The sequence below is a fragment of the Micromys minutus genome (assembly GCF_963924665.1).
Source record: "Micromys minutus genome assembly, chromosome: 16".
NCBI classification, from domain to species: Eukaryota; Metazoa; Chordata; class Mammalia; order Rodentia; family Muridae; genus Micromys; species Micromys minutus.
Window position 1 is genome coordinate 20,340,575 of NC_137985.1, and position 12,855 is coordinate 20,353,429.

At 39.8% G+C, this 12,855-nt stretch overlaps 1 protein-coding gene across 1 annotated transcript in view; it reads right to left on the reverse strand.

Annotated features, from left to right (window-relative positions):
* Window positions 1-12,855, reverse strand: part of TBX20 (T-box transcription factor 20) — a gene marked incomplete at both ends in the record, with an annotated part of 46,451 nt that overhangs the window by 15,494 nt on the left and 18,102 nt on the right. The window contains one exon of the mRNA XM_080930032.1: window positions 10,347-10,423. Within this exon, the coding sequence (XP_080786158.1) occupies window positions 10,347-10,423 (77 nt within the window). The remainder of the gene's footprint in view (window positions 1-10,346; window positions 10,424-12,855) is intronic.

Below are 12,855 nucleotides of genomic sequence, written 5' to 3' on the forward strand. Positions count from 1 at the left end.
AATATAAACTTATGTATTTTATTTCCTTTCCTACTTACATGTCAAGAGAAACCCAAAGAATGAAGAAGAGTGCTGATTACATGATTACATACTTGTATATTTCACTTACAAATTGAAAGAGAATGGAGATGTTTACCTATGTGCCATTCACCAGTATAAAGAGGAATGCTACCTGAGATCAATAAACCAGAAACCTGTGGTTCGGTTCATCTAAGCCCCAGCTTAGTCTAGTTGATGGGCAGCAGGTTTCACACTTCTAAAGGAAGAAAGGCCAGCAAGGTCACAGTGTACTTGGTATCCTGAAGGGTACCATCTCTGACCCAGATTGCCTCTCTCTAGGGGAGGGTGTGTGCTCCCTCAGCTGGGAATGGCTGGAGATTGGCACAAACGAGCTCTGTTACTGAGACAGATAGGTGAGTTACACCAGCCACTTCCACACAAGGGATCCAACTCCCTACCACACAGAATCCAAGTTTCCATATTGCGGAACGACAAGGAATTCGCTGCCTTCTCTATCCTCCGTTTGAAGAGCTAACCAGCCACCACGCGTTTTTATTCAGAAGTCATCTTGATTTCTAATATCAAGCAAACATTTTTTCCTATCAATGAGGTTGAAGGGGGGACATTATAAAACACTCAACGATCAAAAGAAAAAAAGGTACTGAGTGAACATAACAAGATGTATTTTTTGAAGTGGGTTTGTTGTGAACGACAGGAAGACAACATTTAAAACTTCTAGGTTGTACTTTTTAATTTGGACATTTAAGAAAATTAGATGAATAAAACTGGGGCCAGGATCCATAAAATGGGAACATTTTGAACATGTTAAATATTTTTGAAATAATAAAATAGCAATCACCACATTTCAGAGAAACCTAGTAGGCACTGACAACGGGTTATTAAATGCTCCAGAAAGCAGAAAGCAAATTAGAAGACTGATACATTCTGCCAAGAGTCAAAACAAAAACTGAAGAAACATAGGAAAGGAAAAAAGAGCAGGAAAGCTGTATATGCACAGCACGAGTGATAGAAGGTCTGAGGGGAGCCTTTGAGCACCAAAAACAGCAGCAAGGAAGAGAGAAAGGATAAAGTTCCTCCTGCGCTTAATTAAAACTTTTGAATAAGGTCTGGAGAGATGGCTCGGTGGTTAAGAGTACTGACTGCTTCTTCAGTGGCCCTGAGTTCAATTCCCAGCAACCACATGGTGGCTCACAACCATCTGTAATGGGATCTGATGACCTCTTCTGGTGTGTCTGAAGACAGCTAAAATGTACCTATATACATAAAATAATTTAATCTTTAAAAAAACTTCTTAACAACACAAAAACATTAATCATATTTAAATGCTAACAATGGACAAATATTTGTGTCTGAACTTTAAAGTTAAAGAAGCACTTTAGAAACATAAAGAAAGAAACAGGTAAGCCCCCTATAACTAAAAACTATATAACTATAATGCTAGGCATTAGCATTTATCCCATTATCTATAAAAGGTAAATGATAGAGTGTTGTGTACAATTTCCTCTGAGGTAAATGAAATTCTGGAAGGAAGTTCATTAAGATGCAAAGTGCTCAAAATGGATAAATCAACCTATCCTACAGGGAAGCTCTATAAAACCCAGGAAGAAAACAACTCACATGCTTCAGGAAGTCCCTAAAACTGACCAGATGTACTAGGCTTCCACCTTCCCCGATCATATATAAGTTGTAAGGACTGATGAGAGATGCTATCCAATAAGCTGAGGTGAGTTTCTCATGATGCAGCTGTCATTGACTCATTTCTACTTATAAAAGTAACTCATCTATACTCCTGTAAGTAGCCAATAAAATCCAGTAATTCACCAAATTAGACTCAGTTTATATCTTTTATTTCTTCTCAGCTCTTGATCTGAGAGAAGACATTAGTTCATGTCTCTCCAGAAACAATGTTGCCCACCATACACTTAGAAGGAAGATTGAAAAAGTTCAAGGAAAAATACCATGACATCAAGTTTATGCATGACAACAGACATACTAGGACTCCTATTGTGGCTTAGATTTCTAAAGGCCCCAAAGGCTGATGTGATTATGGTTATTAGAAGTTCAAAAGATTGTAAAGATCCTGTTCTCATTAATAGATAGTTCATTGAGGAGTTTCTAGCTGAATGGGTTTCTGTGGTGAAGCCTCAGTGAAAGAAGAAGGTCATTGGGAGAGTGCTTATAAAAGATATATACCTTGTCCTTGCCCTCAGAAGAACCATGAGGTATGACAGGAGTCTCCTCTGCCACAGTCCCACAGCCATGACACGTAGTCCCAAGCCATGGCACTCTGTTTCACCTCAGATCCAAAGTGACATCGCTTGCCAACCATGGTCTGAAATACTATGTAAGTGCTCTGGGGTACTTAGTTACAGAAACATAAATCAGTCACACATTGCGTGAAGAAGATGGCACACGTGTGGCCTTCCAAAACCAATGATTATATGTTTGCTAGCAACTCAGAGTCAAAAGGATCCAACTTCAATTGATGGAGAGAGAACAGAAACAATGAGTGTGAGAAGAGGACTGCGATGGTTGTGCTGAATGTTTTACAAAGACAGGGAAGGCAGAAACGCTACGGGGATACAAATCTGGCAGACCGTCTAAAGATTACTGGTTGATGAAGGCTAAGGTAAGGAAGACCCCATTTCCTATTTTCTAGGATAGGAAAGTTTATAGTTTCATTCGCATTTCAAAACAACAACATATCAATTTCACAATTGTTTCATTCTAGAATTTAAAGGTGATGGTCTGACATTTAAAGGTAATTGTTACTGAAAAATCAATGATCATTAGAGAGGGGAATTTGTGGACAGGAGGCTGTGCACCGTGTTGTAGACAACAGCAGTTTCAGGCTTTGCCTTCCACATAGGACTCTTGTTTTATACAGTGGAACTTGATTCATTCTGAGCCCAAGTACTAAGGCTGCTGTGTCTGTACCACCATTGCCACCATTGGACTAGCACAACCATGCAGTGTGGACTGAATAAACAGCTACAGAAGCAAAAACAATACCACTTATGGTGCTGCTGATTTAACTCAGGGGCATGCTTCAAACCATATCAAAGAAAGCAAACCTGTGAGATTACCATGCACATGTGAGCAATGCACTCAATGGAAACATTTACAATAAGGAGTATAACCATGGTAAGGCAGCACCAGTCAGACATCAGATTGCCTAGTAAGTGAGACATCCAGGCATGAACTCCTAAGGACAGGGCTGGAAACATGTCTCAGCAGTTGAGAGCATATAATACACTTGCATAAAACTCAGTTTTCGTTCCCAGCACCCACACAGTCACCCGTTGTTCCAGTTCCATGGGATCCGGCACCCTCACTGGTTTTGCAGTCACCTGCACACACATACATTCAGGTATGTGTGCACACACCCATACACACAAGCATACTCAGTCACCATGAATGAATCTTTAAAAAACAAAAAACAAAACAAAACAAAAAGAACCCTCTAGGTGTATCTTCAGGCTTCAGCTCAGTGGTCTTTACCTGCTTGATGCTATCCTCTAGAAACTGCCTGTTCTCTAAACCTGTACCTGAAAACGCACGCACACACACACACACACACACAGAGAGAGAGAGAGAGAGAAAGAGAGAGAGAGAGAACACGTTTTCTATCTATATACAGGCTCTCATCTGACAGCTCCTCAGTTGACAATACCTCACCTGACATCCCCTCACCTGGAAGAATTTGTTAATAATTAACAATAGGTTAACTTAAGATTGTTTGGTGAGTTAAAGCCTAAGGAAATGACAGATGGATAGAGCTTGTGAATAATTGTTGGAAAGCCCCCTAGACAACCTTGGTTTTTGACACACTGAACTGGCTTTGATGCTCATCTGTGACAGCTCCTGTGAATAATGACAAAGTATCAATCTCAGCTTTATTTGCCATATCTGTAAAATAGACATGAATGTCTTAGCAAGTGGTTGTTTGGAAGTTACAGTAATGCCAACTATGTAACTCACTGCTCGGCACATATGGAATAATCCTGTTTCAGTACTAGGAGCAAAGCAAACAGTTGTCTTAAACAGGACTCAGACTCAGTAGCAGCTGTCACAGATGCAGCGTCAGCTCAGAGAAGCCCTGTGCAAATAGCTGTCAACAGACTTACAGAAGCTTAATTTTTTATTAAGAAAACGCAAAGGCCCTTACAACTTTTCCAGATATATGGAGTGATATTTTTAAACACACATCACCAACAGTACAACTTAGCAGCAATAATACTTGGATATTAATACTTCCAGACACTAAGTTTAGACATCAAAAATACAATGCAAAGGCTTACATCATTCAGATATGAGAGCAGCGAGTTCAATGCTGGGAGAGAGATGGATGGAGGACCTAAGCGTTTTCATTTAACCTATGCATGCTAGAAGAAAGGCAAGCAGACCAGAATGTCTAAAACAAATGGGCAAGAGAGAGAAGGAGGAATGCACTAGGAGACAGGGTAGATAGAGTTCACTGGCCTTTGGTGAGTAGAGTATAATGTGCAGGGGAGAGGCAACCTAGTGTCCTGTCGCTTAGAAAGCCATTATGACTGCTCTATTGAAGTAGACTGAAGAACAGAAAGGGCAGAGCCAAAACAAATCAAGTAAAAAATTAGTGTCATAATTTAGGGAAAAGGGGACCATCTGTGTGGTGTAAGCAACATGGCATATTTTGAAGGATTAGATGCTAAAAGTCATCAACTGATTGAAGACAGAAAAAAAGGGGCCAAGAGCTCCTCCCAGGTGACTGGCCAGAGAATAAGGAAGATTCAGTCATGACTACATCCGGAGCAATTTGATGTGGGAGCAATGACGTGACGGGTGGCAGCATATTCGGGGTTAGATTTGTAAAACCTCGGGTGCTTTTAGCAGGGAGGGAGAAGCAAAAGCAATATCCAGTCTAATGGTTGAATCTGGGGGGACAAATCAAGGCTTGTACAGTTGGCTTTATACTGGGATAAGACACAAAAAGCCCTACAGGTGAAGCAGGGAGAAAAGAGATCTTATTTTTCAACAATATACCTTAGTTATTGTCACAAAGAAAAAATGTTTTAAAAATATAACTGCTAAATAATAATAATAATACAGCAATCACTGTACAGCAATCTAATTGGAAAATCAACATGCATTAAAAGATTTTAAATTAACCTTTGTGTTTATTACAATGACAGAATGCCAAAGACATGGGGATTTTGATCATTTTTTAATTTAAAAAAAGTCATATTTCTAATTTGAAATTCTATTTATCACAGCAAACTTTCTCATTCAAACTCTTTAGTGTAGAACTTTTTAGTAAGATATAATGTTAGCTATGTATGTGATTCTATAATAGTCTAGTGTCTACTTAAATAAGAAATAAAATGTCTTTTATTTAAGCCAATAACCTAGAGTATTTGAATATCTAATGAATACTTGGAACTTTTAATGAAACCTTTTCACTTTGTTTACTGTAGAGGAAGTTGTGATTCTAAAGACCTGTTTCCCAATTGGTTCTTGATCTCTCAGTAAGGAAGCCATGAACCAATTGCTGGGTAGAAGGAATAGGCAGGACTTCCAGGTCACTGGAGGAAAAGAGACAAACACAAGGAAGGAAAGGAGAGTTCACCGTGCTATAGAAAGAGGAAAGCCAAGCAGCCACGTGGGGTTTGGGGAGAAGCTTCGGCCTGTTTAGCAGGGACTGAGATGTACCTGAACCACTAAAGTTTAGAGAAGGTAGGAAATGCAGAGATAACAATATTAGTAAGAACATTCTTTTCTAAGCAGGAAATAACAGCGCCCAGCAATTGCATCCAAAGGCAAGTGGAAACTGAACTACTGTGTGTCTGTGTCTTTTATCTGTGGATTCAAGCTGGGTGGGGGCTGGTACAGCCCATTCCTGGAGTATCCCTGGGGTCACAAAGCTACAGACAACAATTTTACTAAGGCTTTGAGTACAGTTCAGATGGGCTGTGGGCTCCTTTTATGCTTGTTTCTAAATTCAGGTTTGAGATAGCCTTTCTTCAAATTCTCACTAGCTACCTTGTCCTGGTAGCTACTGTTTTAAATGGTGCAACTTCATAGAGCCAGATATGTGGCCAAGAAAAAGAAAGTGGGATTAAAAACCTGAAAATGCCAAAATGTCTTTCATTATAAGAAGACATTCTGTTAAGAAGGTGAACATGTGTAGTCCTGAAAGGGACCTCTTATCCTACAAACACATCAGTGTCCTCATGAGGACTTATGTATAAATTCAACAGAAACACATTAAAAATCCCTATGACATTTGGGGGGAAGACTTGTCAAGTGATTCGAAAGATGGATCAAAGCATGTCAAGAAAGTTTAAAGGCAACAAGAAAATGGAGATTTGACATCTCAGACATTCGAGTATTCATTTATATCTACCAATTTATGAAAAGCACAAAAGCAATGTCTTGAAAGACTGGAAGACCTAGTGTAGATAAGATTTTGGAGCCAGGCACAGTGGCGAGAGCCTTTAACACCAGCACTCAGGAGGCAGAGCCAGGTAGACCTCTATGGATCTGAGGTCAACCTGGATGGCCAGGGCTACACAGAGAGAAGCTCTGTCTCAAAAAACATATTGGTGCCCAATCAAGGAAGACTCATAATTAAGTAAACAATTAATGTATCAGTAAGATATGACATAGAAAAAACATAAAGTGATATGTCCATTTTATATCCTATCCAAACAAATCCTTTAGTGAGTCAAAAATGAGAATAGTAAACTGGAAATGTGATTTTTCATGTTAATTGTGAACTTGAAGAATCAGGAACCACCTCGGAGACGTGCCTCCGGACACGCATGCGGACGATGAATAGATAGTAACTGCTGGGGTAAGAAGATCTACATCCTGTGGGTGGTGGACAGAGAAGGGGACAGAGCAGGAGCAAGCTCACCCCTCTCTGCTCCCTGGATGTGATGTGAGCAGTGGCCTCAAGCTCCAGCTGCCTTGATCTTCCTGTCAGAATAGACTGTAACCCTTGAATGGTAAACTGAAATAAACCCTTTCTCCCTTAAAGGATTTTTCATGGTATTCATGAGACATACATGATTTTCATAGGTCAATAAAAAGATACAGATGAAGCAAAACAAAAGCTCAGTAAATAAGCAGGCCGATGGCTAAAGAAAAAAATCTGTATTTATCCTATTAGGAAAGATGAAGTGATAGCCACCGTTTGATAAGGTGCAAATAGAAGGGCAGTTCATCTTTCTTCTTTTCATTCTTAATGCTCAAATGGTCTTTCTTGAAAAGGCCTTGCTGTGTGCTAAACATATCTGAGAATGTGTTGCTATCCACTAACTTAACTAGGCAGATTCAAACAGACAGAAAATAAAATGGAGACCACCAGGAGCTCAGGCTGGGAGGAGAAACAAGTAGGGTGGGATCAAGCACCACCTCTTTGTGATAATGAGAACATTCTGGAAATGGATAAAGATGATGGTTGTATGACATTATGAATATACTTGATGTCACAGAATAGCATGCTTAAAAATGGCTAAGCTGGTATTTCGAACGTTGTTTTCTAAATCATACAACTATAAGGTTTACTACATAATTTCTTATTATTAAACACTTCAGCTCTTTTCTAAAATTTTTGACATGTAAAATAGAGCTATAGCAGAAGAATAAATAAATACACATGTTTTCACCCAGCAATTTTACCTGAGGTTATTTATCCTATGATAACAATCAAGACAACATGTAAAGAAATATATTTCCTCCCAGGCATTTTTTATAATGGGAAAAAAGAAGGACCCTAGATAACTAAAATTGTGGTAGAAAGTGAAAAATACAACGATCATTTAAAAGTAAACGTATCCCGTAGGGAAAATGAGTCAAAAACAGCATCACGTGACTGGAGTTCACCTAGGAAAGTACCTAGGCGAGTGCGCAAGCGCTGAAGTCTGCGGCTCCTTTTGTGTTTTTTCTTTCCTTATCAACATTTTTGTCAGTTTTCTTTTTCTTTTTTCTTTTTCTGCACTTCAGAAGGAATATTTTTTTTTTGTCAAGTGGAAAGGGTAAACAAAAACACTTAATTTTGAGAAAATATTCTAAACCTTTCCCAATTATTTTTCCTTCTTCAGAAGCAGCCGTGAGTTTTTATGCTTATAAGAAGCCACCCCAAAGGATGGAAGAAGTGGAGAACAGCATCCGATGGGAAGCTGTCCTAGGCTACTTACTATGTGGGGCCAGCAACACTTTCTTCCCCTGGTCTGAAACACTAGAAATTGATTTCTACTAAGTCATCACTTAAGGCCTTCCAGTGTGCTTCTTAGATGGCCGCCAGATGTGATAAGGGTGTGAGTTGTCTTGTACAAATCAGGAGAACTCTGACCCTGCACGAAGACTCTGAGCAGGAAGGGCAGAGAGGGCATATCCAGCTAAGCAGAGCCTGCTAAACCTAGAGCCAGAACAACCATGATTCTTCACAAAGCACCCAGAGCTGACAGTTACGGAAAGGGCCACACCGAAGTCTAAGGACGCAGGTCCCATCCTGAAGGCATTTTGGTTTGGTTGTCCCACACAGTAAGTTATAAATCTAGAGCAGGAAACTTGAAATCATTAAGGTCATATATTTATTACATCATATTCAGTTAGGGTAGAAAAATGCAGTGTCTGTCATCATGTCATAAAAAAATGTGTTTTGCTCTCAGATCTCTTCTGAAGAAAAGCTCCCAGGATTGTTACAGATAGGGCTGTTTCCAATCAGTTACAAGGAACAATTCAATTACTACGTGGTTTAGTGCAGTAACTGACTCCAGACTAATTTAATTTCTTTAGGTCTCTAAAGATCAATTGATCTGATTTGTCCCATCCCCAAAGGCTATTTAGGAAAAATTCAGACTTAAATACCTGGAAATGAAATCCAAAACCTTGGCCAGTTTCACACCACTTAGGTCATCTTGCAAACTTTCAGCTAGTCACGTCAGAGTGCTCTCTTGGCCTTAGGACCATCTCCAGCCACTTAGCTTCACATACAAGTGAGTGCTGCCCCATCAGGAGGCTTATTCAATAAATGGAAAATGTGGCCACATGCATTATCAAATCTGCTGTTCTAAAGGGCAGCCAGGCTGGGTGCTCCTGTCTCATGAGCATGTGTGCAGCCACAGGGCTATTTTTATTCTAAAATCTGTTCACAAAGACCATTCGAAGTTACTCAGACAGGGCCTAAAGGGTTAGATGCAATACTCATCTGAGATGAGAAACTCAGAAACAGTTTTGCACTTTAGATTTGCGGTGGGCTTTTATAAATGTCACTGCCCACAATTTTCCGACAAGCCTGTTCTCTGAAACTTACAATAGGTGTCCATCCAACTGCCTAAGGTGCTTTCCTGATTTCACCACCTCTGACCCACTGTCAGATTCTCTGCCTCCTTACAGAGCCTCTACCTCTGTTCCCTTGGAGTATACCAACCACTCACACTATTCCTTCGGCAGGTTTAAGAAGAGTTAACTTCTGTCCAGAAGTTGCTAATACATAATTAACCTTCCGTTTGAGTTGCCAAGACAAGATGGACAAAAATGCCACGGTCAGATTCGTCCATGTGGTAGACAATAAAAAAGACAGCAGAAATGTGTGGCCGTTGAACAGTAGAGTCACACAAAGATATGAAGATACAATAAGTAAGGGACCTGGTACCTATGGGGTGTTCCTCCCATCAGCAGATGTGTCAGACCTAGCATGAGGATGAAGGATGGAAATTTACCATGAGCATATCCAAACAGTATAAATCCCCTTGAGAAATCATGTGGGTTTCAATCACTCAGTGATCTCAAACAACAATGGACAACTGCCATTGTGAAGGGGTTAAGTTTCACATGCATAACCGTTTCTTCTTACAGGGACTCAGATTTAACGTTTCTCCTATTAAAGATGGCAGTCTATTTTACAGATGAAATTGTGTGGCCCTGAATTAAATTACACCTCCTTGTTTCAAAATTCCAAATCGCCTTTATAATTTTTTTCCATTATCAAACATATCCCTTTGGAAGGCAAATGGGATATGAAGGCTATAAAGTGCCCACTTTTTTGGAAAGTACCAATCAGTAAGACACAATGATCAGTTACACTGGGACCCAGTCTCTGATCACAGCAAAACCCAAATAAACCTCTCTGCTGCGAAATTCAGTATTTGAGAAGTCTGGAAGCAGCTGTTGCCAAGACTCACGAGCTGTACAATAGTGGACTTTGTGGTTGGAAAGGAAAGGTGCTGAGACTACATACCATAAGATGGAAATTCATTGGCATTAAAAGGAACACGTTCTTACAACCAGCTTTTTATCTTATCTGTACAAAAGAGCAGGCAGAAAATTCTCATTACCTCTCAATGTCAGTGAGCCTGGAAGAGTCCCGGAATCCTTTGGCAAACGGATTGCTGTCTATTTTCAGCTTGGTTATCTAGAAAGAAAAGAATGGGCACATAATGATCTCATTTCCAAGGTTAAAGACACAGAATTAGAAATAGTCTGTTAATTTCCCAAAGCCCCCAATAATACAGGGGTCTCGCATCGTGAGGAGCGATCTGAGTAAGGGACAACTCCACAGGGATACTGGGCTATGACTGAGATAGCAAAGGTTTGGTAGCTTTTCAGGAAGGGTAGATAAGAAACTAGATTGTGAAATTACTTTAAATGCTACGGAAAGACTAGGAGTCAATTGGGGAAAGGAAAACTACCTACATGAAAGAACAGTGTACCATGTGTGTATTGTCAGAAAGTGAAGAATGAAAGCAAAGATGCTGTCTCATTCTGACTAGGCAGCATCTCATAGTTAACTTTATGTGCATGTTACTTACTATATGCTGTAGTAAATAAAAAGACTAAATGGCCTATAATAGCCCATGTCCAATACTGTGCTAATACTCACATCTTTTTTATAAATACAGGAAAGGAAGCCTTCCAAATATAAACTTACTACCGTGTTTCTTTGCATTTGACTAAATTAGAATCAAATCAGTTATTTTGTCAGTCTTCTGTTCAGTGTCACTTAATAGCTAGGCGCTGTAAAAACATTTATGTTTTAGTAAGAATCGGTCCCCTGTGTTAAGTATCCGCACGAGGGGATTTATGACGCTCATGGTATTACTATCATTACACAAAGACCCACTAAAACCTTTGTATCACACCTCTGCTGTGCACACATCAGGCCGGGAAGCAGAAACCAAAGGAAGCACTGACAAAAAGAGTCAGAATTGAAAGCTTCTGTTAGCACTTAAAGGAACCGGCAGATAAGCCAGCCAGCCTATTCCCTCATCTGATACATAGTCACAGCGGGGCACAGAGAGTTCCTGGACCCAAGTACAGCCTGCTCCTACCGGAACTGCTGGCATGGGGGCCTTGAGAGACAGTCTTAGCATGTAAGAGCAAAGTGGGAATACAAATCTCCATCTTTGGAGGGAGACACACACAAGGAGCAAGGAAAAGGAGTTACGGAGTGTGGGACAGCCTCCATTTTCACATAGAGGAGGAAGCAATTAAAACAAAGTATGAAATACAACTTTTTGAAAAATCAGGCTATATCCAAGGTTTATTGGCAACTACGTTATCTTTTCTCTTTTCACCGTAAAGAAAGACATTATTTTCTTTTTAATTTTTTCTCCATGTGAACTACTTTTGCAAAGCTAAAATGTAGCTTTTACCTCCCTCCCCACACAGATGAGCCACTGGTATGATAATAATATCATAAATGGTCACATGATGGTATTTAAATTAAAAACATAAAAACTTGCTTCTGAAGGTGCAGTCTTATCTCCCTTTGCAAACCAGGGATAGTGGGAAGAGGGGCTATGAGAGAGAAAGACAGGATGTGGCCAAGGGCAGCGACTGTACCTGGTCTCTGTGCAACCCCAGCATGGGGAGTCTGGAGCCCACAATGCTGCTGACCTATGCCATCTTTCCCAAAGGTTGGAATAAAGAGAGGGTTCAAAAAGAATCAGCCACCAAATATCATTTGTTCCAAAATTAGAGACGGTTTTTAAAGACACTTTTTAAAGATGTATGTTTTATTTTACGTGTATGTGTATGCCTGGGTGAGCTGATGCTTAGCACATGTATGTGGGTAACTTAACTACAGGGGCCAGAAGATGGCATCTAAATCCCTAGAACTGGGGTTATTAGAGGTAATTAAAATTTTGCAGAAATGAATGCAAGGTCCCAGCCCCCAATGCTCAGCAAGAGCAATAAATGAATGCTCTTGATCAATGAACCATCTCTCTACCATGCCCAGATCAGTTTTTATTATTTACTTTATGAGTGCTTTATCTGCATGTCCACCTGCACGCCAGAAGAGGACAGCAGATCCTGGTATAGATAGTTGTGAGCCACCAGTGGTTGCTGGGAATTGGACTCAGGGCCTCTGGAAGAGCAGTCAGTGCTCTTAACTGTGGCATAATCTTTCCAGACCCCAAATCAAAAATTTTTAAATATTTTTCACTTGTTCAAGAGAAATATTGGCAAGCACGAATAACACTATATATATAATTATATATATATATTATATATAGTGTTATATATATATAACACTATATATAATAATAAATAACACTATGTATATATATAAATATATGAGAAACCCTGCAGTTTGTATGTTCAAGTACATGCGAAGACATGTTTTTACTAGAATTGCAGTGACACAGAGCATAATGCATATGCTAACCAGAAAATTCATTTTTTTATTATTGCTATATCTGTAAGTAAATGCATGCACAGTTAGAGGCAGATTGTTGCCGCCAACAGCTGTGCAGAAAAAAGGTGACTTTACAGTGGTTGCTATTTTCTATCATAACACTGAACTCTGAGTCCAGCTGGGGTCCCAGCCATAAGGTAAAATTG